This window comes from Nipponia nippon, unplaced genomic scaffold (assembly GCF_047370975.1).
Source record: "Nipponia nippon isolate SJK-2023a ecotype South Korea unplaced genomic scaffold, ASM4737097v1 scaffold_10, whole genome shotgun sequence".
NCBI lineage: Eukaryota > Metazoa > Chordata > Aves > Pelecaniformes > Threskiornithidae > Nipponia > Nipponia nippon.
This window is the reverse complement of record NW_028262291.1, coordinates 2,724,030-2,751,381: the sequence shown is the minus strand read 5'-3', so window position 1 is coordinate 2,751,381 and position 27,352 is coordinate 2,724,030. Positions and strand designations below refer to the sequence as shown.

General features: G+C 43.3%; 1 protein-coding gene across 1 annotated transcript in view; it reads right to left on the bottom strand.

Annotated features, from left to right (window-relative positions):
• Positions 1-27,352, bottom strand: part of ABTB2 (ankyrin repeat and BTB domain containing 2) — a 133,389-nt gene that overhangs the window by 33,656 nt on the left and 72,381 nt on the right. Inside the window, exons 2-3 of the mRNA XM_087742372.1 lie at positions 16,817-16,963; positions 13,904-14,114 (exon numbers count right to left, since the gene is read on the bottom strand). Of these exons, the coding sequence (XP_087598498.1) occupies positions 13,904-14,114; positions 16,817-16,963 (358 nt within the window). The remainder of the gene's footprint in view (positions 1-13,903; positions 14,115-16,816; positions 16,964-27,352) is intronic.

Genomic DNA, 27,352 nt, shown 5'->3' with positions numbered 1-27,352 from the left:
GAAGAGAGAGTTCTGTTTCATCCAAAGATGTCTGGTACCAGTGGGAAAAGAATGTGTTTCTGTTTTTTACTGGGAAGCATAATGAGTTATATGTTTGCATTTTGCCTTAGATAATTAAAGAAATAGTGCCATGTAAGTGTATAGCTACGAGAAATATAAGCAACAGAATTGTCCTAAACGTAAAGAAAACCACCGTTGCAATGAAGTCAGTCCTTCTATCCCAGACTAGATTCCCTCACTCTTCCATTTTGTGTTTAATATTGTGAAATCTCCCGATTTCAAACTCTTTTTATGCTTCTATCACCATGATTTTTATGGTTATATCAGTGGATATCAGTGAACCTAAGCAGCACTACAAACAGCAGACATAACTTCTTAGCTATGGGATTCTGATAGGTGGACTTAACTGGTAAAGCTCAAATTCTTTCAGTTTCCAAATATCCTAAATTTAGAGAATGCATGCATTGAATTTCAACGTTTGGAGCTGTAGCGCTTCTCAGCAGATGCCACAAATTCCAGCTATTAAGTCTGCTTTCTGCACGGTTTACTTAGATCTGCTAGCACTGCTGCTGAACAGTCTCTTGCTTTGACCGTTAGGGTGTCTGAACGTTCAGTGAATTTCAAATAATAATATTATGTTTTAATACCTCAACATATACCTGCAGGAGATTTTTCAGCAGGTAACAGTTCGGTCTGATCAAGAACAATGCAGACAGGACGCATGTAAAGTTAAGCTAAGAAGATTTTGCCACCTTGCGTCTTAGTAGCCTCCTGACATCTCTACTGAACTATAAAAACTGTGGTGCTTTCTCAAGTGGCTGAGTCTCCATCCCTGGAGGTATTTAAAGAACGGATAGATGTGGTGCTTGAAGACATGGTATAGATGGACTTGGCAGTGATAGGTTGACGGTTGGACTCGATGATCTTAAGGGTCTTTTCCAACCTTGACAATTCTATGATTCTATGATTCTTAGAGAAAGGTCCATAGATCTAAGGCCAGAGTTGTAGAGTTCCTATTATAATGAATTTACGTGCTGCAGACAATAGCCAAAATTGACAAAATATCATGAACTTTGGCAAGTTTGGTCTCAAGTCTTTCGAACGCTGTCAGCTCATAAAGCTAACTCACTTAACTGCCCTCCCAGTTTCTCCAGAAGGACAATGTTATCCATATATGCATTGCAGAAGCTAGCAGGTAACTTCAACCACTCCTCAAAACACACGTACTTCTACGCCAGAAGTAGGGGGAATCTTCACAAATGACAATCTTGCAAACGAGAGATGTAAAGACGCTTACCTTCAAACCTTGACACCATCGTGCGTGCAGTTGCCAAGACTACCAGCACAAACAGGAGGCCAGCAGCATGCACAGCGGCACAAGCAAAACCTTCCTGCAAAGCAACTTGTTATGGTACCAAAGTTATATATCTCGTGTACTCTGAACTACAGAGTTGCAGATCTTATGCTGAGTTTGCAAATGACTGAATAAGAAACTAGCAATGTTTGTTTATACCCATGATATCTGCAGTACAGGCTAGGAGGTCGATTAAAAAACCCAACTGTCATACACCTCTCCATATCAAGGTTATCTGTTAGCCATCTCTCTCTCTAAAAAGGCACACTTAAATAGTCTTACATCCATAGATTAGATAAACATTCTAATGGGGGGGGGAGAGAATGGAGTTTTCTTATACACAGCTAAAACCTGTTCTTGCAACAGGTCCAACTTGCTTCACTTTGACCATCGCAGAGGGTGCAGCGCTGTGGTTACTACAGGAACATGGAGGAATTTCAAGCTCCAGCTACCCACTCAGCTCATGCCTAGTATGACAAAATGATAATTTTTGTTTCTAATACCAAATTACAAGGACAGTTTTTCTTTTCAGCCCTGTTAAAATTCTGCTGCCAGAAAGCAGATCTAAAACCACAGAAGCACTGATGAATGATGTTAAAAATGACAGAGTTAAACATCCATCAATTCTAGCACCAAGAAATAAACTAGTTTCGATTTGCCTTTCTTCACATCAGATACCTCTGAGCCCTGACTATGTGAATAAAGCTGTACATAGCCAACACTATAACACATCGCTATACAGGGGCAAACACCCTTTCTGATTGTACAGTCAGATTAAGTTCGTTTGGCCACTTACCCTTAAGCATATTGAGTGTCTCAATGCAGACAGTTTAGCAGACTAAAAGAGGTTCCAAAGTGAGTTAATTAAACTCTTGTAACTTCTTGTATAAGGAAGAATGGGATGCCCAGATGGAAAGTCATTTAAGGAACATATGTTTCTGTGATGTTCTAACGCATCGACTCTTCAGAGCGATCCTTCCTGAAGAATTCGGCAGCCACAACAGGGAACGGAGCACTGACCACCTGGCACAGCGCAGTGCTGCACAGAGGTAACTCTTAATCACACAGCCTGGATGCTGGAAGCAATACGATTACAACAAGATACCTTCTGAGCAGGTTGTATTAGACCTGTTATAATTTTATGCTAATGTGCTTATATTCCTCTCAACTAGCTTAACTATCTTCTCCTACTACTGTATCACGGACAACTCATCCTTTCCTACTGAAAAAGCCTACCAATTCTGAAGCACCTGTCTCGGAAGAACCCCATGTTTCTCTGGAAGGATCTTTTGCATTTCTGAAGGAAGCCAAAGAGGTGAGGAATGGCTGAGTGAATTCCTTACAGCAGCAGAGAGTTTTCCAGCAAGCCTAGGAATAAAAACTTAGAGCTTCTGTCTCCCCCTCAATTCTCTAGCTGTTATGATATACTTTCTAATCCATGGAAGAAGGAACTTCAGTGGAACTGGAGTTCCCAGCAGTTTGACTCCAGACTGAAACTACCCCTTCCAGCGGCATCGCTCCAGATTTACATTGATAAGCAGTACGAGCAAAGCGCAGCTCAGTCTCTTGCCTCTCTAAGCAAACCCGTTAGACCAGCATGCATTGTATTGTATCAACACAACGTTGTTTAGCCCCAGAAGAATCCACGAAGCTGAATCAGCTCAGACATGTAACTCACTTGAACAGGATTTGCCTTGCAGAGCAAACATGCTTTTAAAACAGTCAGTTCAGCGTTTACTGTAAAAACACGTGATGAAAAGTACAGTTTAGCTCCCTAAGTGACCACCAGGTCATGGCAGTACATGCACTCGTAGGTACAGGACGAGGAACTGGAAACTGCCAGGGTCATCTTTAAAAAGGAAACACGGCAGAGACATACCAATCCAGGATTACCCCGGGGAAAGCTTAGTTCCTAATCTCCACAAGGTCAAAGAGAAAGAATGATTGTTGCTATTATCATAAATTATACCCAGAAACATTTACTCTTCAGAAGAGCTTAGCTCTTAGCTCTCTGTTACAAAGATGTCAGGAACAATAAGAGCAAAAACCCCGCCAACCTGCCAGCCCTGGCTGCCGCACAGCAAAAGCTCAGAATTGTGGCTTTATTTAGTGTGGCCTTTGTTAAAGCACCAGCTCACTTCTTCCTCAGGAAACAGGCACGTTCTGCAAGTGAATGTCTGTAATTTAGTCCCATAGGAAATAATATTAACTTCAACTGGAAACAGCAATTACTGAAAAAGAAGAAACTTGTTGGCTTGTTACCATCATCGTTCTTTGCAATATGCTCAGAACCTTTCATCCACAGAGCTACTGCTTTTTACTTATATTAGTTACAAGAGCATTACGCTGGTATCACGATACTGTGGTTAAGGATCTATGCCTACGGAACATGGAGACGGGCTGATACTAAATGACAGCAAACCAGCCAGAGTCAAGTAGAGAAATTTAGACTCTCAGTCAGTCCTCTCCTATTTCAATGGGCAGTCACTGTCCGAAAGGCGGAAAAAGAAGCCAGGAGACCTTGTCTTACTCATTTCTGTGTTTCTAGAATGCCTTTTTAGTAACACATGCTGTAACAGTTTTGTTTTAAGTTTCCCTGGAGTATTTTTCCTTCATTTTAGATGCTAGCTTGCTGCTTAGTCTTCTCATCACAAACCAGCAAACAATAAACAATACACAACACAGGGTGCCTACAGGCACTGAAGATTTCTGTTTGTACCAGCCCTGAGAATCCAAGCAGCTAAGCTGCCAGGCTCTCGTTTTCTTGCACCTTCTTTTTTATCTGAACAGATGGAAACTTAAGAGCAGAAGCCAAGAACTTCACATGGACATCTTTACAGTAGTTACAGTAATTACTGTAGCTGTAGTTACAGTAATTGCAGGGTGGTAGCGCACGCACACACACACACACACTGGCTGTCATCTCTTCATTGCTAAACAGGACAGCCAAAGATCATCTCTCTAGTTTTCAAACATTTTTCCAAATAGGGGACATTCGCCAGAAATGGCTTAGGTCAAAGACAGTCTTTCTGGGGATTTCCAGCAAGCACTGAAGTCAACAGTAAAACGCTTATGAAAGCAGAAAATAGTGTTTTTCAAACAAACGTTTTGTAACTGACAGGACAAAGACTGTCAAATGCCTTCTTACTTCTCTAGGTCGGTGGTAAGGACCAACTGCTGCCTGCTGTCCACCTGAACAGCCAGTTCTAGGAAACAGTGTATTGATACCCATTGATGACTGGGAAGTTACCAGGCTGACACATGCAAAACAACTTTAAGGGACAAATACTGTAATTAGAACCACAGAACAGCTGAGGTTGGAAGGCACCCCTGGAGATCGCTTAGTTCAAACCCCCTTGCTCAAAACCAGGGTCAGCTAGAGCAGGTTGCCCAGGACCACATGAAATTGCTGATCTTTCAGGTGACCTGTCCCCCTGCATGCTCGTATCGGTGACTTCTGAGACGTCTCAGACCATCCTTAACTCTTGTTCATGGAAACCAGTGCATAAGCAGCAGCAAGGTTTCAAGACAGCCCAAGAGCCTGACTTTTTGGCACATGGCTTCACATACAGCCATTAGCATCAAATTTTTGTTTCACTGTGCACGCTCTTTTTTACCTGTAACGCTTTCCCTGTGTGCCAAGGCTGGCATAGGAAGGCAGTCTCCTCACTCTCCATGAAGCCTGCTCTGTGCTGTTCGATTTCACATACAGCGAAATTCTTCTCCTTGCCATTTTGCAGAGAATCTAAATAATCTATGTTGATACCACACCCCTGCTCCAATACAGAAAGACCAGAAGATACAAGCTACTTTGGAAACACTCCAATAACACTACAAATTGCTTACAGCAGTAATATGTGAGAAAGGCTAGTCTGTCCCAGGTGTGAGATACAGGGAGCTAAAAAAATTTGAGCATTGTTTGTTTATACAAACAACATAAAAGGGGGGGGGGGAATCTAATTCAGAGTAGACTGCATTGCCAGTTTCAGCAGTTACACTCGGATGAATTCGATCCTCAGGGTTTGCAATTAATTCCCTTCACCACTGCCAAGGTCACTCCTCACGTTCCAATTCTGCAATCTTTGAACTATAAAGAAATGAACAATTAAAAAAATTACGAGACTTAAAAATACCTCAATAGATGATGCCAGGCAAAGGCAAGAATATTTCCAGGAACCCAAACATTACTGTCTATCACCTATTGACTTTAACGTGACTTGTTTTTAATTCACTTCACATACCTAATGCTATGGTACTCAAAGCACGCACGGACACACAGACACGGAGTAATAAACAGGACAAACATTTCATCCTGGATCTCTCTTCAGGCGTTCAGTTAGGATACCAGGAGCGCTTACGTAGAAGGAGTCCCACTAGCACGGGATCTGACTCTGTTAAAAAGTCAGTAGTTTCTAACTGTTTTGGGTTTTTTTCTGGCTAGATGTTACTGCTGTAACATGTGCTGAGATGTCACCGTAAAGAGCAGGGAGGTGAAAGTTGCTCACCACAAGTGTAATAAAGGTACTGACTCCCCCATTAAAAGATACACGTTCTCACTTCTCAAAACTGTGGAAGATATTCAATATATTGCAACTATTTAGTATGGGCTCAACAAACACATAATCCTGCCTAAGGTCAGGAACAGCACTGCCAATGAACAGCTAATTTTAGTCAATAGCTACATGTTGATTGTAGCTTATTGACCTCTGAAGTAGGGCCATTCGCTCCATCTTCCTTGTGAATGAGTATCTCAAAATCACAATTAAGTCTGACATTAACTGGTCCAAGTCTGAAAAAACACACGGTAACAGCTTCTCTCCTTAGTGTTGGTGAAGGAAGCTGATCCTATCTGTTCATAGCCTTCTTATTCTTCTAATAAGTCTACCAAACTAATCTTTCATCGACAGCAAATAGTTTTTTTTTCTTTAGAACAACGAGAGGCACGTTTTTATGTCCACTCTGAACAAGCAATGCCATAATGGCAGAGTTCAATGTAAGGCTTCCTTCTGTTTCCCTATATTTAATCAGTATATTTGTATCAAAATAGCTTGGGAGGGGGAATCAATGGCACTGTTGCATGGGGGTGGGACTGGAATATGCTCACTGACATCTTTTTGTAATCACCCCGCTGACTTCAGGGAGACTCCGAGTGGGTTTAAGTACTGTTAAACATGAATGTAGGATTCCAGCATTATTCTCTCTCAAGGCAAATGAATCAGGGTCTGCTTTCATTATTCCTATATACCTATTCTTGACTGGTGAGGCAGCTGTAGGCAGAATAGAAATATATTAAGATCTCTCAGACAAGAGGTCCCAGAAGTTATTTTATTGCAGACCTTCTCAAAGACACAGCTCATTGAACTAAGTGTATCACGTTCTGTTCCCGATGCGGCATGGTAACAATGGGATAGGGCTGTAAAATAAAAGAATTCAGACATAAATATATTAAATTTGAATTAGGAAAAGCTAGACCACAGATAAATCTAAAAGACAGACAATGATGTAGCTATTGCACTTAATAAAATTCCATAAACCTGCAGTTAAAAAGAGTAGAGGGGAAAAAAGCCTCATGACAGACCACTGAGAGTCTGGAAACATCCATCTGGAGAAAAGATTGGTCCTGAAAAGCCTTAGCCAGCTCTGAAAGCAGTCATACTTCTCAGCGATGCTGAGGATGCAGCTCAAGCAAACACAGGTCTCAGCAGCAGGCTCTGCAGGTTATTCCTGATTTTCCTTCCTTCCTTTTCCGCCAGTTGGATGCCCATGCAACACAGAGCAAGACTTTCTGGAGACAATTCACATTAATAACTGGGATGTTAGTTTTCTCTTTAATATGAATTGATATTCTTGTATAAATTTGATCCATGTGACAAAATCACTCCTGTCTCGAGCAATTTCAGAATGAACACTGGGTTGTGCCAGGCGTTTTCTGAACACAGGGGAAGAAAGTAGCTAAGCGTGAGGGAAAGAGCTGAAGGCTCTAATTATTTCTAATGATGCACCTAGAGATCATCACGTAAAAAGGTACTAAGTAAGATCAAAGTAATGCTTTTTCAAAACATGAAATTTAGAAAACGTGATGAGGACACCGTCTTCATCAGACGGTCACTGGGGATTTAGAAATAGCCACAGCACAGGGGTTCTCTATCTGCTTTAACCCCTGCAAGACTCTGGATAGCGAAACTACGCCAGAAGGCTCTTGAAAGTTGTGCTGTAGGAAAGCAGATGCACAAACTACTTGGAGATTATTTTTCTCTCGGTAGAAGTCAGCGGCCTGTCTCAGAGGTAGCTGAGGACAGACTGAATTTTACAAAGTATGAAAGACAAAATCAGGTTGTAAGGCCACTGCTCTACTCAGTCTGGTCTGAGCACGAGTATTTGAATCTAAGAGCATAATAGGCCGAGATGCAAACTTGATCACCGCTGAGTCAAGGGATGCTTGGACAGAAATTTGACGCTGTATCAGGAACCATTCATTTAGACCCATCTCTGGTTTCCACGCTAGCCAGAGTAAATTTGGATTATACGCCACGAGACGAAAAATATCAAGTGTTCTAGCTAATGACGATTTAAATCGATAGCTCAAACACTGGAAGAATATAGCATTTGAGCAAATAGCGCTTAAAAATAGCATGAAAGGGCTACAATCTTTTCTTCTGGCAGCATCAGATGCATTTTCCATCCTTTCCCAATAAATAATGTTTCAGAGCAGGCATTGCTGGAAATACTCCACAGAGAGAAAACCCAAGCAGATAGCTCAGCTCCGTCCTCCTCCTGCCCAGCGAATGTGGCACAGGAGAGCAGGCACTAGCCCATTTCTCCTGCTTGACCCTATTGAAAAATATGGTTTGCATGCTTATCCGTGGGCCCTGGATCGCACGAGGTAACAGATGTAACGGGAGGACTCCTGTTCAAAGTAGAAAAATATTTTAGGTCACTTATGAACCTTGTAGATAAAAGCACCCATCCAGCTGAAAGAAGAACGAGCAGCAGCCTTTCTGCAGGATTTCATGTGACAAGGGAGAAACTGAGTGACCCCAGGTTTGTTTAAAATCACATCACACGACAGACGACTCTAGAGAAGCAGCGAATCTGAGGCAAGCCTTCTAGATGCCTGCACATGGAAAACAGAAAGCAGCTTTTTCTTTTCTTGTGAGGTGGCCCCCTGTGTGACTGCAGTTGGCTTCTTGCAGTGTCCACAGCTTTTCCAGCTGAAGAGCTGTGAATTTCCATCAAATTGTCAAGCCTCAAATTGTACTGTTGGCAGCTGACAAATCCTACATCAGCTCTGGAATTTCACTAGCATTTTACTGGATTTTCACCGACAGAGTGAGATGGGTACAGTCTGTGCGCTTCTGCTGATGTAAATTGTTTTATACTCATTGACATTTGGAATAAAATAATGCACCAGCAAACTCGGACAATGTGTAAAACTTGGCATGTCTGCAACACGGATAGCTCAGAAAGGTCTGACATGGCCGGATCCACGGGCACTGATGGACAAACCTGGAATTACTTTTAGAACGTTCTACAGACCAACACGATCAACAACAGGCAAACACAATTTATGGGTTTTTTAAATAGGGTAGCTGGAAGAGGAGGAAGCTCAGCCTACCAAAGACGCACAGATAATCAGCTACACAAGGAAGCAGGATTGAACTTTTTTGCCTGTTCTTAGGTATTAGATCATGCTAACTTTCCTACAATAAATGCTGTACGTACACGATAACCAAAAAGAGATAGGGCGAGGGCAGTCAACGGTGTCTGTTCCGAGCTTTAAGGCTGGACCACTGTCCTGGCCAAGTCAATTAACCTAGGCTAGACTAGTCCACCCAGCTGTGGCATGAGACTATAATATTGACCTCAATTTGTGCTCTATGGGGAGCAGACAAATAGTCCCTAAGATAAGTACCACTGACAGAGCATTCTTGCCTCGACACACCATTAAAAATAGGACAACAGCTTTATATTTCAGTTGGGAAAAAGTGAAGAAGGGAGAAAGAAACTTCGTTTACCTTTGGATGGCCCTTCTCAAGTCACAGTATCCCAAACAATCCCAGCAAACATGCTCTGCTGCTCTGGGACATGATCTCACACTGCGGAGTGCTCCCAAGCTCGGCCAGCCTGACATAAGCAATGGGAAAAAACCCAGAGCAGAAACAGAGCAGAGAGAGGGAGCGCCACGCATCTGCTCACTCTTCATGGTCCAAAAACACACTGTCTGACCTCGGACGCAATACAGACTATGATCTCCGAGAAACTCTAAAAATCTTATTGCCCAGCAGAGACACTTTTTTGCAGCAACAAAGACAGATATGCTCTCTGATGACACAGGCAAGCTCTTAGCCTTCAGGCAGTCAGGTGTATCCTTACCGAGTAAAGCAGCTTGTTCTCACCTCAGGGTCTAATTTGTCTGCCAAAGTATTGCACAAGTGGCACTCTGTATTTGCAAAACACTTCCTCAGGTGGCCTATTTGACACCAAACAGCAGATGGTTTACTGTCCGTGCAGCAAATACCATCATTTTGGGGTTCCAAGTGGGTCATGGCTTGGTCGTACAGCAAGCAGCTGCATTCATTGTAGAAATGTTTCAGAAGTTTTGCTTCTGACACCTGGGTGCTTTCTCTCTAATTCTGCCTCCTCTCCTTCTGCTTCAACGTCTTTACCTGGAGGTAAGTGTCAGAACCAGATATAACCAACCCACAAACTTTCCAGAGTTTCAATCTATTGGTATCCCAAATCATTCACATGGTGAAGGCCACACCAGAAAGCTCCTCTATCTGCCAAGCTCTAGAGAGACGACTACATCCACCCCATTCCCGCAGGACTCTATAGCTTACCCACCTCACTTCCTCACTTGCCAGGCTGTTTAGCATGGATAAGGCACATAGCTTATATGAGTTTAAACTGGCTTTGTTCACTGGGGGGCCTTGCATACCTAAGTGCAAGTGTGTATGTTTTCATACCTCGTGCAGTTTGCTGCAGGATATGTTCAGGAGCTTGGAGAGATTTTTTTTAAAGCCTTTTATGGCATATGACAGCCTCCATTAGGCATGGTTTCAGAACTTGAATTCTATGCTTGCCTTCATGTTGAAGTGAAGTACAGTAAAGACCTTCCAGACCCTACATGTTATGATTTTCACAGCACTTTGCATCACAGTGTGACACCCAGAAAGGTCACAGACAACAGAAAGCCAAGCAAGATGGATAGCAAGTTCTCAGGTCTCTTGATGTACCGAACAACTGCAGTTCCTTCCAACGTGGCTCACCGATCTTCCCAAGAGCGGTTTTTACCAAGACTGCAGCTCTAACAGCCTCTCTTCGCTAAATTTCAGATTGGTGTTCAATACCGATAGATTTATACAGCAGCCTAGAAACTGAAGCACAAGCAAATGCAGAAGAGGTCAGCGTCATTGTCCTTGTTTGTGACCAAGATTTTTTTCAGTAGAAAACAAATTGGGATTGCAGTGCACGTAACAAGTATATTCCAGAGAGAGAGCATAAATGCACAAAAGAGTAATGCAGAGTTTGCAGCTGATTTAGCACAGCTCAGGAAAGAATAAAAAAACTGGGCTGCACAGCTTTGCCAAGTCACATTAGGTGAATCAGTGCCCTCATCCATCACGCCATGAGTCCGGCATCTCATACGCAGCCTCAACCATCTCTCCTCTTAAGCTAGGAAAGAGTAAACTATCTCCTGTATAAAGCACTGTATAAAGCAATATTTATCCCACTGGCTATGCTAAATAACGTGCGCTGAGGTCAATACAGTAAGACATATACAAGACATCTTGGAACAAATGAGAGGTAGGGTTGGATGTTCAGTTCTAGTATACTGGGCAGTATTAATTTTATTTCCAGGTTTCATAAACTTTTCAAAGCCAATTGTTTAAACCGATAGTCCTCATGTTCTGCTTTTTTTCCCCTTATGTCAGTTTTTGCTCCATTTTAATATATCCTCTTTAATTTCCTTTACAGGTAAGTACTGGTCAGAAAAAAATGGCAGAAATTTCCCTTACACCGGCTGTTATAGGATCTAGTGCGGATTTTAAAACAGAATAGAGTTGCAGACTGCATTCCAAAAAAACTCCAGTGAACCATGTGAAGAGCATTGTTTGGGAGCAACTGGAGAGAGAACAGCACTCCTGATTTAACTCATTTATTATCCTCGGTGTACAAAACAAGTAGCTGCAGTAACATCATTATTCTGAGAGTACTGAAAATAACACAAAATAGAAAGCTTAATCTACATTTCTGATGGAAGCTGTTTAGCAGCTTCAGCTGTACAAGTGTGGGAACTAGTGGTACAACTTCACAGAATCTGGCCCCATGAAAACTCTTTTTTTGCACAGTGTGCAAACATGAAATGCAAAATAAATCACCTTGCACTAGGTAGGGCATTTGATTAAGATTAGCGGGCCCCAAAAACAGAGCCACCAACGGGCTCCGAGTGGTGCAGCCGTGCCTCTTCCTAATCCTATTTTATTCAACTTCACTTAATTCCTTTTGGTTTTTCACATGTGTACATCAGTGCCCTCTGTTGCTACAGTTCTGCTCACAAATTGCTCTTTTTGAAAGGATTTTGGGGGAGGATCATACAAACAGAAAGACAATCTTTTTTACTTTGTAAAATAGTTGAGCTCCCGCCAGACTGAGACCTCAAAGAAGTCAGTCCATTACAAGCTATAATAAAGTACAGAAAGATGGTTCAGCAACCAAGAGAAAATGAACACAAGTGACCAGTGGAGGTAGCTACACAGACCAGCCACATGCAAAATGTTATGGCAGAACAGGCAGCTTAAGAGTGACAACTTTATGTTTTTCTCCATATTTGAAATTTCCCTTAACCTAAAGTAACTTACGGTGACTGAAATTATAGAGGCTGCTTTCTGTCCAGTATGTTTTTCTGCACCCTGGCCTGAAAATTCAGAGCCTTCAAAGGAGACAGTTCAATCTACTATCATTTTCAAGAGGTCTTCTCGCTCCCGACTAGCCAAGCTCCGGCCATGAAGCCATCAGCCACAGCTCCAATGCTGGTGAATTCAGCTACCAGAAGGCTTTAGGGCTGCTGAAATCAGCCGGCAGGCTTGGGGCAGGCCAGCGCAGGTCTGCGTGAGACGGGGCTGACTTGCAGCATCAGAAACACACGGACTGAGCAGTGCAGTCTGAGAGCGATCAGGAAGCGTCTCAATGGAAACTGAACAGGCTACCCAGCGTGGAGCAGAGGAAAAAGCACAATAATCCCCACACGTGCAGAAGAGGACAGGAAGAAGAGAGAGGGGGCTAACTTTTGTATGTGTTTTTAGAATGAATTTTAAGAATTAATTATTAGTATGTTACCATGATTTCATACCAACTTTAGAAGCTGGGGCTCAGTACGGTGAAGCCCCAGGCGCGAAGAAGAAACCACATTATTTACAAAGCTGCGGAGATGTTCTCCTTTCCCTGATCACCTGTCCAGCAAGCACCTTGCCTTTTTTGTTTTGTGAACATGGCCTCGCAACACCTCACTACACTATGAAACTTCCCAACCACAGGCTGCTTTTGGGAAGGGCTGGGATAGAGCCATCGGCCTGATGTCCAGCAGGCTAAAATAAACCCAGAGGGTAAGCTAGCGTAAATACTGAAGAGAGTTCATCAGAAACCAGAATTTCCCATTTAGGCAAGATTTCTGAAATAAATACAAAATTGGATACGCATTTCAAACTGGGGAAACCTAGCAAGTCCAGAGAGGCCTGGGTCTCCCTGCAGGATGCAACGGCAAGGCAGCCAGCTATCAGTCTGCCTTTGAGCTGAGGAGCAGGAGAGCAGGAGCTGCCTGACCTGTCAAGGAACTCAGCCTGTGGCCAGGGCTCGGAGGGCTCCTCGGCTCTCCGCTGCCACCAGCCCGTCGGGCAGACTGCCAAGGAGCTGGGCAGGAAGGAAACCAGGGAGGTTTCTAACAGAAAAAACATCCCGCTGGAAAATTTCTGACCCGCTCTAATAATGGGCCTACTTTCAGAGTCAGTTGTGATGCTGGCAGAAGGTAGGGAGACCCACTGCATTTTCTGTTCAGTTATTGGCTTCCTATATAAATTTCTTTCTATAACAGGCACAGAGCATCAACTGAAGTAATCCTTAAGAAGGATGTTCATAAATCCCTTCAAACCTCTCCACAGCAAACGACATTGCTTTTCCCAAGAATGATGACAATTGTTAATTGGCGCTATTCACAAGGTAACATTTTCTTTGGTAAGGTCTTTACTGCTTTAGGCAACCACATGTACTTTTGGCAGCGTCTCTAGACAAGCCTTGCTGGCAGCATACAGTATATGCCTCGCTCGGAAAGATTGCATGAAAAAAACAGCTCACTTTCCAGTTCCAATTCCAAGGCTTCATGAACTTGGCACGGCTGACAACATAATCTGGCTTGACTGCAGGAATAACTGATGCCTGATAGGTAGCATCCCACAAAGCGGCCTGAGCTGCCCACGCACACGCAGTTACTCTACAAAAGGAGACCTTCTTAGCCTAACTCCCTGAGTACTAACAGTTGACCGACCTACATACCGTTCATTGTTCAGGGTCATTCTTGGAGGGTCAAGGTTGGGGTTCTCCATGGACTCCATCTGAGGACAGCGTAGGAAGTAGTAGAGGGTGTGGAGAGCATCAGGGGACCAGGAGATGGGTTGCTGCTGCCGGGTTTGCCGAATGGGGCTCATTCCTGGGCGGATGGTGTTCAAGCACTGCATGTGGTGCATTGCTCGTGATACCAAATCACCTGCACGAAGAGAAAGAATGCAAAAGCATCTCTTTACTATTCATCTACAGTCCTCTTAAGTACACTTTTTGAATAAAATAAAATCTCTTGCAGCTAAGAGAAATGTCTTTTGTGGTCACATATTCTTTTTCCTCCACAAAGGCGTAAGCTGTCCTCAAGCTGCCACTTTGCAGGTTGTTGTATGGGAAATCTAACTTTCTTTCAAATGACAAGTTTTACTTAGAAAATATAGAATTAAACTTCTCTCAGTCACCATACATTCAGAACAGCTTTACAGTGATTTTTCTATCCTGTTTTAATGCTGGTTTTCTCCTCTTTCCAACCACATATACCAGTTTCTTGCCTGCCTACAAAAACTACTGATAGCTTTGTAAAACATCCACTGCCCAACCTGGGAGCACAGCTTTCCCAAGGCAAAGCCGGTAACACCAGTACAGATACTTTACTGTCATCGCCAGCATCCCCATTTTATGAGATCGTTCCCATTTCTTTCAACTGGGTTACGACATTCTACCCAGGCACTTGTGACAAATTAATGATTTTACGTTCAAATATAGAAATCCCTTCTTTTAGGGGCCTGCTTCTCTCATTCTCACTCTAGCTGAAGGTTTCTCCAGAATAACAAGACCTGACTCTGTTATTAAAAAGCCAGTCTTTATCATGCTGACTGTCACAAGCTGTGCCACAAATTTGCCCCTGAGTCTTGTAAGCAGCTCAATCCAGGAGCTTTCTGGGCTGCTCAGTCCTCTTGGTCTTTGAACTCGAGCCAACCTGCCTCTGTGTCAGAGCACCGGTGGACTCGAGGAGGCCTGGAAGCAGGCGACCTGTATTACACAGTTTCTACTCGGAAAGGACTTTGAGTGCAGATTTTTAAAAAGTTCACAGAGCAATGACCCCAAGACAGCAGCCATGCAGTCACATAAAGCTGGTCTTTGTGTAATAAGCTTGCTTTGGGCACACCCTGTTTACTCTCCTTTTATTGTGGTGCATTACAAACTCTCAAGAGCTTTGCAATAAAGGCTTCAGACGCTACATCTTTCAGTAGTGTGACTACCGTACCAGTGAGCTGAATGATTACTATGGATTACTATACATAGCTAGGATCTGTTTTTTCCTTGGGAGAATCCTCTGTTGCTTTATGTTTTCCAGCCCCCTAACACTCTCACAGGAAACGTTACTCTATTGTGTCCTACAGTTACAATACTGGGAAAGGATGGAACTGAAATAGTCGCCCCATCGCAAAGCTGGGTCCTGAGAAAGCGCCCTGAGCGTAGCCGTGCCCCATATGAATTGGTCACGCCTCCCTCTGAAATTCTTAGGCAGTTATTATTTGTTCATTTATATCTAACAGCAATACACTGAATTTGCCAAACAACCTCCAGCTGAACCCGCGGGGTTCTAGTCTTCCACAGGTTAGGGAGAAACCCCCACTGAGCTACTGTATGTCTCAACATGACAACGTTATTACTGGTTCAGATCAGTGGGAGTACTAAAAATCTCAGTTTGCAACGTAAAGCTCTGCCACTCGTTTGTTGCACAGTACATTCAGTTTAAGGACCCACTTCAGAACGGAAAAACCTTCTAACATCTCTGCCTTTCCACTTCAGTAGCTCCTGGCTCTCCAGCGTCTAAACATTTCACGAGAGTGTCGTGAGTCCTCTAGCGTTGGTAGTAACACAGAAGTCTGCGCAGTTACGGCAGAAATGCATCTGGAATTCAAATTTTCAGCTCAGAATAACGTTCCTTCTCCTTTGCACACTCACTCTCTTTTATTTTTCTGGCAATGTGCAGCAACATTTAAAAAAAAAAAAAAAAAGTAGGCAACTGTATCAGGAGATCTATTCACTAGATGTAATGACCAAGTTGGCCAAAGCAGGGACGAGGGAAGAGAGAGAGGAAGCTGTATTCAATCTTAGGCCCATGCTACAAATGTTCTCTTGTGTTCCAGGATAAATAGAGGTGTGTTAAAGGAATTTGAAAACCTCAAATTAAGGCAGGTTGCAAAATAAATGGTGAAACCCACAAACTCCTTGCTGGCCCTGACATTCATTAGCATTCAGATGGTGGAGACTAAGAAAGTGATGCCAGCAGAAATGTTGCAAGGGAAAAGTAGACCGGGAAAACACAAATCATTTTTGTTTACTTTAAAGGGGCTTTGTGAGTAGTCTAGAAATGGAACATTTCATTTGGTTAGCATTAAAAAAGAAGGTTTTGAGCAAGTTTTTGTTACCAAAGTGCTCTCAGATTTTTTTCCCTCCACTTTTTGTTTTTTAAGTAACCAAAAAGCTTTTCCTTGAATATCCTGCACCCTTGACATTTCCACTGCACAAGCACTAACAAAGAGAACCCTCTTCGCCATCTGAGGGAGGTGCCGCTGCTGCCTTCCACAAATGCACACGAAAGCCTCCAGAGGCATCCAGGCAAAAGCATCCATCTTCTGTTGGCACTAACACCGCTAATTACGAGAAGGCTAGAAAAGCCACATCTTATGCATCTCCAAGGTGAATTAAATATAAAGTAGCCTACTGAAACAACCTGATTTTCATAAACAGCACCACGAGACAATTAAATCTTACACAACGTTAGCCAAATACTGCTCACGCTGTCAACAATGGCAACACTCCCACTGACCTCAACAGTGGGGGGACTGGCTCTCCTGCCTCACTGAAAGAAACCCGTCTTTGATTACGTCTGAAACTTACTCAGTTCAGAGATGCTTCCAACGCAAGTTGCCAACAGAGACTGCTCTAAAGTTCGGAGTTCCAGCTGGGCGTAAGCATCAGCCCGTCCATCGCTGCACACAGAGCCGTCGTTGTATGGGCTGAAGTAGGCAGGCAGAGACAGCACACCTGGGGACGAGAGCAAAGAACAGTCCTGGTACAAGTGAAGTTACAGGAGCAGAAAAGCAAGTCTCTCTACCGATCGGAGCGATAGGGAACTTGAACACGTTTGCACCTTTCTTGGGGGACTTGAGGTCTTCTGAACAGTTCAACCAAAATCAAACAGTGCTGTAAATACCATTGGAATGGCTGAAACAGTGAAACTAGGCTCTAGGGATTAAGGTTGGATATTGCTACAGCCTTTAAAAACTAGAAACAAATTGCAGTTGAGATAAAACTACATTAAAAGCTTTCGTGAAGTCTCTAATGTTGTTTATGCAACAATTGGGCTGTGTATACACAGCTTGCTTTTGAACAGCTGTATGCAGATTGCTAGGTAGAAGGGCCTGATTTTCAGAGGTGTGGAAGATAACCTCAGGTCCATCTAAGGTAAATGGTAGCTGCAATCTTTGCAACCCTGAAAGCAAAACCATGGGCTATGCCAGTTCTTTGAACCTGCATGCAGTTTCAAATGTGCAGACTGTGGTTTCTACATGTGCGAACCTTTGGATATGCCAAACTACGCCCACAAGTTTGGAGGTTGACTGTATTTTCATCTCTATAAATGACCCCTCTATGAGAGAGAGAGATTAGAAAGATAATTACATGGCACACACGCGTTTACCACACACACACTCCTCCTATTTTATCTTCTTGCAGACAAGAGCATTAATGCACCGTAACCGAACAGAACGACGCGTTTGCAAGCAGTTTTGTGTAGTTGTTATTGGGACCCCATCCTGCTTTGCGCATATCCCTACAACTCATTTACACTGTTGGCAAATTAGAGACCATTTGGGCAAATTGGCTGGGAATGGTAGCAAAGACTGGGGATGCTACAAAAAACTTGACCTACGGTTTCACATCAAGAGGCAGGCAGTCTCTAAAGGGGGCAGTCGGCCACCTCCCCCCAGTCATCTTTTCCACCCGGTATCTTTGGTCGAGCATGGCAGATCTGCAGCCACAACGCAAGTCAGTGCAATACAGAGATTCAAAAAAATGTCACCTCCCCTCCTTTCCTCCCAGCTGACTAGTTTCTCTTCAAATTAGTGAGCTGAACTTTGCTGGCCTTTGGCCACACGATTGCTCTGTGTGGCACAGAGGGAAGGGTGGGAATGTGACCTCTCGAGCTGATGGGAGATGGGGAGCCTGGGTACGTGACTGAGGCTGGGGTGGGAGAGCGGACCTGCCTTCGCGGTGGCACCCTGGGGTGGATCTGATGAAACACAGCGTGACACTGCATCCGCAGTGCAGGTGGGCTCTGGAAAGCCTTCTGCAGTCTGCTCTGCCAGTGCTCCTGTACCCTTGTTGCTACCATATTTTCAGTTGTGTCCAGTTGCTACCGTATTTTTAATTACAGATCTATCCCGCAACTCCAAGAGCACACCCTGGCCCAAATTTTCTGTGATTTCAGACAAGGGCACTTAGAGCCAGCACTGCCTGTGCTCTCACCCTGCTGCATCCTGTAGTTCTGATTTTCCACCTTTGATCCGTGCACAGCCACGCCAATACATTTCAGCTTAGACCCCCGTTTCCTTCCCGCCCTCACCTTCTGACCCCGGGGCAGTCTTGGATGTGGAGATACTTCCCTCCCATCACATAGGTGCTGTGTATTCTTGTCAAACAAAACCCTGCCAGCTGAACGGCAGCGCATTGTGCAAGAGCTTTGTTTCTTTGTCTTGATGTTTTCTTTTGAAATTTTATGCTGAATTGAGCTCTCCTACCCTTTTCACATCCTCTTTGCATCCTGCTTGGTGGTAAAGCCAAGGGCCGCATCAAAAACTTCCTGGATATTTTGAGGATAAGGGAATGATTTATCCCGTTGTGCTTCTTCACTGTACATCACTGTTAGTTAATGGAGAAAACTCTGCCAATGCCCTCTGTAACCTGAATAATTAGGAAGTCGAGGCTTTAAGAGCTAACAGAAGCGATGCATGCAAACTAGAAGAGCTCGCTTTAAATACACGGTAGCCTCCTATACAGAGCCTAAGCCACTTCCTTTTCCATGTTAAAGCTATGAAAGGATGTTTGAAAGACATATGGATTGAATTTATGGCAGAGGGAGAATGAAAATAGACTGATTTGTCAAAAGTTTCAAATAGAGGCATATAATTCTACAGAGGCGAAAACAGAAGCTGGCAGTTACATTACTAAGCCAGGCAGAGGAAAAAAAAAAAAAAAACGGGGCACATTTTCTCTGCCAGCCAGTTTCGGTGAGTTCTGTTTTCTGACAAGGAATTAAAAATAAAGATTTGTAGAATGATTTAAGTTGGCTCACAAATGAAACAACATTTTCTCAGTTTTTCAGTTAACGGTTTGCCAGGTGCTGTGGGTAAGAGGAAACAGGGGTGATTTATTTACTTTTGGAAAAATTACTCATAGAAGATAGTTGCGGACAAGATTTATGTTCTCATCTGCCTTGGTAGAGCTGAGGAATATCCTCTATGTACAAGGGAGAAATAAGGAAGTTACCGAGACTCTGGCCACGTGCCGAAGCCCGATGATGCCACGGGGGATTTTCCCTGGGATCGCAATGGGGTGTGAATCAGGCCCTCATTACATAAGATTTCGGAAAGGCTTCCCACGACCAGCAGGTCTCGATAGGTATCAGCAGGCCTGGGAACGTGAAAACGCATCTCTCGACACTGCTTTTGAGACAGACAGAGAGCAGCGACCGAACGGGCAGCAAAGTAGAAACGTACCCCACACTGATTACGTCTTGCGGCACGCTAATCCCGAGTTCCTCTTCGATATGTTTCCAGTAACTGCGCAGAGTTGGAAAAGGATCATCTTTGCTCTTCAGATCACAAATTCAAGCACAAGGACATCTGCAGTCAAGCTTTGCCCTCTCGTATTATAATTAGGAACAGGACTTAATCTTTAATACCAATTAAAAACACGTTGCTTGATAACATAGACAACTGCGTTGTGATGACTACTCGTACCCCAAATGGTGGTACCTGCTCTCCTCCCACCCAAATCAAGAAATTTGCAGTCAAAAGGTGTTACAACGGTATAAACCATAGGGGCAATTTCTATTTCTATCTGGCATTCACATTTCTCTGTTTTTCTATTTGTGGCAACACTGGTTTTAATCATGGCTAGCTAAGTAAGCAAAACTGTAATTGAAATAAATCAATTCATGTCAAAACACTCTCTCTCTCTCTCTTTGAAATCACGTTAAAACTGCCGGTTTATTTCCTGACGTTCAAGAACGTGTTTTCCCCACAAAACAACAACGTGAAACACCACATAATTACCGTGCAGGAACGAACCATTCGGGCATGCACCCCACTGTGCTTACAATATTTTCTCTGATGTGGCCTCCGTTGTGTTTCCTACACATCCCTGGCTGTATCCTGGCGTTCTGGTCACAATTTTTTTTTTTTTTTAATTAACCAAGATTTTAAGTACGGGATCCAAGGCCAGGTGAAGTTAGTGAGAGCCTATTCATTTGAGCAAGGCTTAGATCAAACCTCAAGAGCACAAGGAGCTAAGAAGCCACCTCTCTAGAATGGCGTGAGGCAACACCCCGCAGCAGCGCGTTTGTAGCGCTGTGATTAAGGCACGGCTGGCTAACAACTTCTTTCTGATATTTCCATAGCTTTTGAAATAGCAGCTGGAAATAAAGGCATATTTATTCTACCTCAGTTAATATATGAAACCTGTTCATGGGCTCTTGCTGCCAACGATCTTAAAAGGCAGTCACGACTGGATGAAATTCCAGTTAAGCAGTTCCTTAAACTCAATTTATTCTGCTTGCCTAAAGATTTTGAAATTGTTGTCTGTAATTTGATGCTTTTTAATAGCAACTGAGAATGTTTCCACAGCCTGCGCTAGGTCCAGGGAAAAGTCTGTTCACACTCTTGGACATCTTTCGGCTTTAAGAGGTGCAGCAGTTCTGCCGAGAGCTTTGGCTATGACGGGACTGTTCCCACGAGCAGGGCTGTGCACAACTCCGCGTGGCTTCCCCGCGCTGGGCAACCGGTCCAGTCCCCAAGCAAGGCAACTTCTGTAAAGAACCCTGGGGCCACCTCTGAACGTCCCGTGACAATTCAGAGGCTGGCATCAAGTTCTGCTCTTCTGATATCAAGATACAAGCAGATGCAGACTTTTACCTGAATTTTATTTTAAGATTGGAATGTTTAAAAACCTTACGTCAAATAATTTTTAAAGTACCCATGCTATCTTCGCACTTCATGCTGTTTGCATGTTACATTCACAAAAAAGGACTAGCCATCATTTTTACCTCGCTGTAATGATTTTCTCTGTGCTTTCTCTGCTTTAATCCAGATCCTTCGTGTTGGGAGACAACTTCCTAGTGATTAACTCATCGGCCACTTGATGACTTTTAAACACTTAGACGGTGTCTGGAGGTTAAGATGGGGCCGCTCACAAGTGGCAAAGGGCCAAGGAGACTTGTCTGGACAGCACTCGAATTCTGCGGCCTGGGATTCCTCACGGGAATTGCCCAGGATACTAAAGCCCTTATTTCAGAACTGCACTGGCTGTATTCACAACAGGTTGGGAAAAGAATCAGAAATAAAATTAAGACAGAGGCATAGACCATAAACTACTGACACAGAATAAGTGCCCTCCTCCCCCCCTTTTTTTAATAAACCTAGTAAAGTCTATGAGACAACACAATGGGTATTGATTTCTCCCTTTGGCCAGAATAAAAACAGGTTCACTGGGCAAGGATTCCCTCTCTGTATTGTGTTTGCATTGCACCTAAAACAGCGGCGAGCATTACTGAACACTACCATTACACAAATTAGCACAACAGGAAAAAAGTAATTATTTGGCAAAACCGACCAGAAATGAAAGCCCTCAGAAAATTCAGGATCACCTTTATACGTTAGAAATTGTTTCTAAAAGCCCTTAATACCGCAAAAAGCCGCATACGTGAAATCAGAACTGCTGTGAATATGCTACAAAAATGTATTAGGAAACCAAATAAGAAAAAATGGTCTTGGTCTCCAGCAACAGCATACTTTTGCAGTGTTTGGCTTCTGATAAATTCCATAAGAAACATTCTGCGAGGTGAGAACAATAGCTGATCCCAGCGAACTGAGCTGTGATCTGGAAGGCCAAAATTTTGAAGGCAGATGGCGATGACCTGACTACGCCGAAGTGAACAGCCAAATCCCACTGATTTCAATGGACCCGGTAAAAACCTCATCCAATTGCAACTGCAGTTCCCACATTGGAATTTGGCCGTGACATCAGGATAGCTGTCACCTTGCACAAAGTCCTGTAATTCTTCATGGCAAGGAGCATTCAAGGCTCTCCTAGGTTTTTTGTTTCCCATTCTACCAAGCAACACAATGCCATGCGGTTCCCTCTTGCCAATCAATTCAGAGTACAGAGCACCGCCTAGCATCAATGCCAATTCCCGGAGCTCGGTTTTCTTCTCGCTGAACTACCACTGCTAGAAAAGCTCAGCTCTCCTTTATTTTATGAAATGAGACAGAATCATTCTGACAGAATATAAAACAACCGCTCCCCAACCACCTCAAAAAACAGGCAACCAAAGCGTTCCTGATATAACTCACTCAAATCTAAACACATCAGGCTCTATAATCAACTACAGTCATGCTATAGATTGTGAGAAAGACTTGTGATCAGGAAACAATGCATATAATTGCGAACATATAGGAAAATAACGTGGCTTCTGCTATAAAGCAGGCAGGCATCTCTTTCAGTTTGTCTCTGTCAGCAGTAAGAAAAATCAAACACAGTTGCTTGTATCTGCATCCACATTAAACAGTAATTCTGTAATTGAAAACAGGAGGAAAAGCAGGAGAGGGAAGAGCTTCAAGCAGAGAGAGAAGCTCTCTAAGTCTCCTGCAAGTGCTTAACTGGATCTCTCCATCGAAGAGCTGTTGTCCTAACTGGACACTTCTGGACAGATCTGTGTGATTCACACAGCCCTCACATGAGCTCCCTCATCTTGGTCTACGGGCTCACAGAGAAAATGTCCCCTTCAAATTAACAAAATGCAGTTTGCCTGGACTTCAGGAACGTTATCGGAGATGCGTTGTCTTACAGCATGCAGTCTGGTCCTTCATGTAGTTCAATGTCAACAGGCATTGCTTGACTGAAGTATCAAAATAGCCCAAAGCAGAGTTTTAAAGCACTCTCAATATCCACTGCCGCTTTTCAGGGGTGCAGGTTGCTGCAGCACCTCGTGTTCCGCAAGCAGCGGAGCTCACAGCTTCAGCAGGGCGACGCGAGCTACAACACTACCCCTCTGGATGCACTGCCACAGAAGGAGCAGGAGCCTACGGACAGTCACTACAAACACTTAAACGCCTCCTAGGTAACCAACCCTGTCTTCATCCCGCACTTGCAAACGTTCGGCATGCTTTGCCTCACTTTTGCTATGAAAATGGTGGAATTGGGCTGGAAGTTGGATGGGAGAAGGTAGGAAGTACCTGTAAGAACCATTCTATTTGAATCCAGCTGTGATATACGGGATTGCAAATGACTATAAATGTAGGAGAAAGGCCTTGGTTTAGTACCGAGCCCGTATTTACTGAGTCATTAATCCCACTTCCATATCCCTGTGGTCTTCTGGACAGCCACTAACCTGGCTTGGCCCCAAGTGCTTAACTGAACGTAAGCACAAGGGAACATATCCTTGGCTTGTATTTTAATAACTGCCAAAAAACATAGCAAATTTTATCTTTAGCAGCAGCAGCATGCTTTGCAACATAAAAGGGATCAGTGCTTTTATGAGATGGTGATTGTCCTCATTTTCCATTTCCTAGATGGGGAAACAGAGAGAAAAGGAGGAGAAGCAACTACAAAGCTCATGCATCGGAACCAGCTCTTTGCAAAGTCCAGATATCCCAGTTCAGAATCCCTGTGCCGTTAGACCTTGCCTGTATGAAAGGGGCCAACACGGAGCCATTGGTCTCACAACCTGGATCCAGAGATTTGAAATAAATGGCATGACTGTGAGGCTTTAGCCTAGGTTTGTAGAACTATGCTACCTAGTTTATATATCATAATAAAAGAACTTGGAGAAAATGATCCGTAAATATTAACTGTAAACGCTTCCTAGTGCTATGACTACAACTACTTTGGAAAAAGAGCGTGTGTGCTAGCATCTCAACAAGTACAGCCTTAAAACTAGGCTGCTGATCCATTACAATTTTGCACATGTGGCTTGCCAGGCATCGGATCTTCTACCCCGGGTCTGAGGACAGGCGAAGACCCACACTGGACTGTAATGCTGGCTTGAGAGATAAAACCACCTCCGTTTCTAGGACTCTTATTGTCAGGACCCAGTAAGGCACATTAAAGAGAAAACCCTGTACTGGGTTAGAAATATCAATGAAAAAACAGAGAGAAAGTTTTATGAGGCATGTTATAAAGAGATGATGAACACTGTGAAAGAAATGCAAACCCAGAATCCTGTGCCAAAAAATGAATGTGGTCCAACAGGCAGAAGACCTACCATTAACTAGCTGTGTAAACTTCGACCAGTTTGCTCAATCTCAGCGTCCCAGTTCACTTATCTGCAAAATGGGGATATTGCTTCACGCCTGTTAAGGGTAGTCTGACAGAAGCAGCGTTCTTGCTTCATTTCTCCTTCTCATCTTACTCCTTCATGCTACTCAACGGCTCAGCAGGGTCCCCATTTCCCATAAGTGTCAATAGCACATTTTTTTGTCCCTTAGCAACAGTCCATCTTTCATTTACATAGCCCTTTCTACCTTCCACAATCCCAAAGCTCTCTGAGAAACAGGTACTTCTGAGATGAAAGGAGACAATATTGACAATGTATAATTCCACCTCAATGGAGCTTATGATACAAGAAGAGAAGCTTCACCTGACTGAGAGGGTTAAGAAAGGCAAAATGGATTTAAGCCTAATAGAAATTCTGATGTGGATACAGTATCGGGACAGTTATTCTGACAAACGCTGCAAAAATACCATAAGAAATTATAAAAAAGAAACTATATATATACACACACAAGAAACAACACATGAAAGCTTAAAAAAACCCCTTATTTTTAAAAGAGAGAAAGATATGACAGGTAAACAATGGCAACTCCAGAAACACCGAGTGCTTTAGTAGCATTACTGTGGGGATTAGAAAGCTTAGGGAGAAGAGGTTTATATCACTTTCTCTGTTCCCTTGGAATTCTTTAGAAGTCTCCGATTTCGGTGCCTTTACAGTAAAACCAACTTCATTTGGAGTAACCAGTGGGACTGCAGCGTAAGTCTAAGAAAACTGCAGGCACCAGCTAGAGCCCTCATACCCTCTACAATACCCTCTTCTAATCCAGCCCTTATTGTTCACTGTCCCTCCTGAAATATGGTCTTTGAATCATGCCCAGTTCTCCAGATGTGGCCTGACTACGCTCTTTGTACACGCCATAATGACTTCTCTTTACTTGCGTTCAATTCTTCTATTTATACATCTCATGATCTGTATGCTTGCCAAACACAAAGAGGGTAGTAAATTTATATCCTCTGTCACTCCCAGTTCCTTTTCTTAGGGAACGTCTAGATGGGGAATCTGACCAGGGCAGTACTCCAGAATAATCCCGTGCAATCCCTGCTCAGCTATTCCAGAGTAATCTTTTGAAAGAGCTTACTCTACATGACCCCCGCCCACCAACTTCTTTATACAGGTGAGCCCTCGGCCTGATAAAATCTACCCTGGTTAGGCTCTCCTGACTGTAGTAAACACGCCTTTAAAATAAAATTTTAGAAACTGTGGTCACTTTATAGCAAACGCCAAGACTGCAATTACATCAGTGAATGACTTAAAGTATCAGAGCATCGTAAGAGCTGTTTATTCTCCGCTTATTTTAAAAAAGCCATGAGGAAACAGGAGCTCAACAGTAAGCAAAGGACAGCTCCTAAAGGACTGGTCTTTTCTACAGGACTCCAGGATTGTCTCCATCAGCTGTCAGCAACACCGGCCCTCTGATGCACAGCTGCGCAGTTTTGATTTTGTCAGGGTGAAATATGCATCTGTCACTCAATATAAGATTGAAATGTTATCTAAGTGAAACACAGCACAGTCCTGAGACCACAGAGTCGAGCAAGGTTTGGTGTCTCGCTAGGATGATCACATGCATACCATGCCTGCAGACAAAAATGATTCAGGTTTTGGGTCACTGGCCAGACAACACAAAACGCGGGATGGGTGTATCCTGGGGTAGTTCACAAGCAAAAAGACAGTATATTGTAGGTTTGATACCTAGAGTTTAATCTCCGATATTATTGTCAGCATAGCTACAGCAAATTGCTCACAGCAGCACCGACGTGCATGAGTAGTTCATGAATCACAAGCTTTGTCACTTTTACCCCAGCACCGCCTGGAGCCCAATATTAGCTTTGGTGAGGACAAGTTTTTAGGACAAGTATAAACACAAACCTCCTCCGCACAGATAATAAAGTTTGTGTTTGACACGCACCACTAGACAGGGTTCGCTGTCTAGGAGTATTTTGATAGCGCTAAAGAGCAGCAACAATTCTATCTCCGAACAAAAGCTATTCCTCTTTTTATTTTTATTTCCTTAGAAGTATTTGGCGGTTTTCTTCCACACAATACAGCACATCGGTCTCTTACTAATCATAGCATTTTGCAACTTTCTGCTTCCTCACATCAAAGCATCCTGGAGATCTTGTCAACAATGACCAATTGTTCAGAGACTCCGAAGTGGAGTTGAGGAATTCCTCTGATTCACCAACTGCTGAATTTTGCCCTCTATCTTTGCCACACCTTACCCTCTTTCTCACATCATGTGTGTACTAGAGGACCATCTCATACCGTCTACATTCATGCTTGGCTTTCTTCCACCATGCAGGCCACTTGCTCTGACTTCCAGCGCCTGTTTTTCTCTCTACTTCTGCATCTGCATTCTTCTTTCTTGTCCCCCCATCACTTGCTCATCACCATCACGGTTGTACTCTTCCCAGGATTCAGCCTTTCAAGGCTCAACACCAGTTACAAACAAGAGTAGGTACGGTATCTATTTTTAAATGTACCCTTTAGGGGTAGCAACACTATAAGAATTTGGCAATATTTGTAAAGCTAGCAGAAAAAAAACCCAACTCCACTACAAGGCTCTGGCCTGTCTCTCACATTGCATAAGTGCCAAGCGCATTTCAAAGTCTAAGTCTCTCGGTTGTAGCCATTTATAGTTTGTATAAAAAGCATAACTTGTACACTTCCATTAGAGCCCTAAATATAACTGCCCTAAGCAAGTATTCACTTTTCAAACAGTACCTCTTTGAATTTTGTTTTCAAAAGAATGCTGTTGCCGCTCTATTATTTATAGACATTTACATTAAGATCTAAATACTCGGTCAGGAAACCACTCAGATTAATGC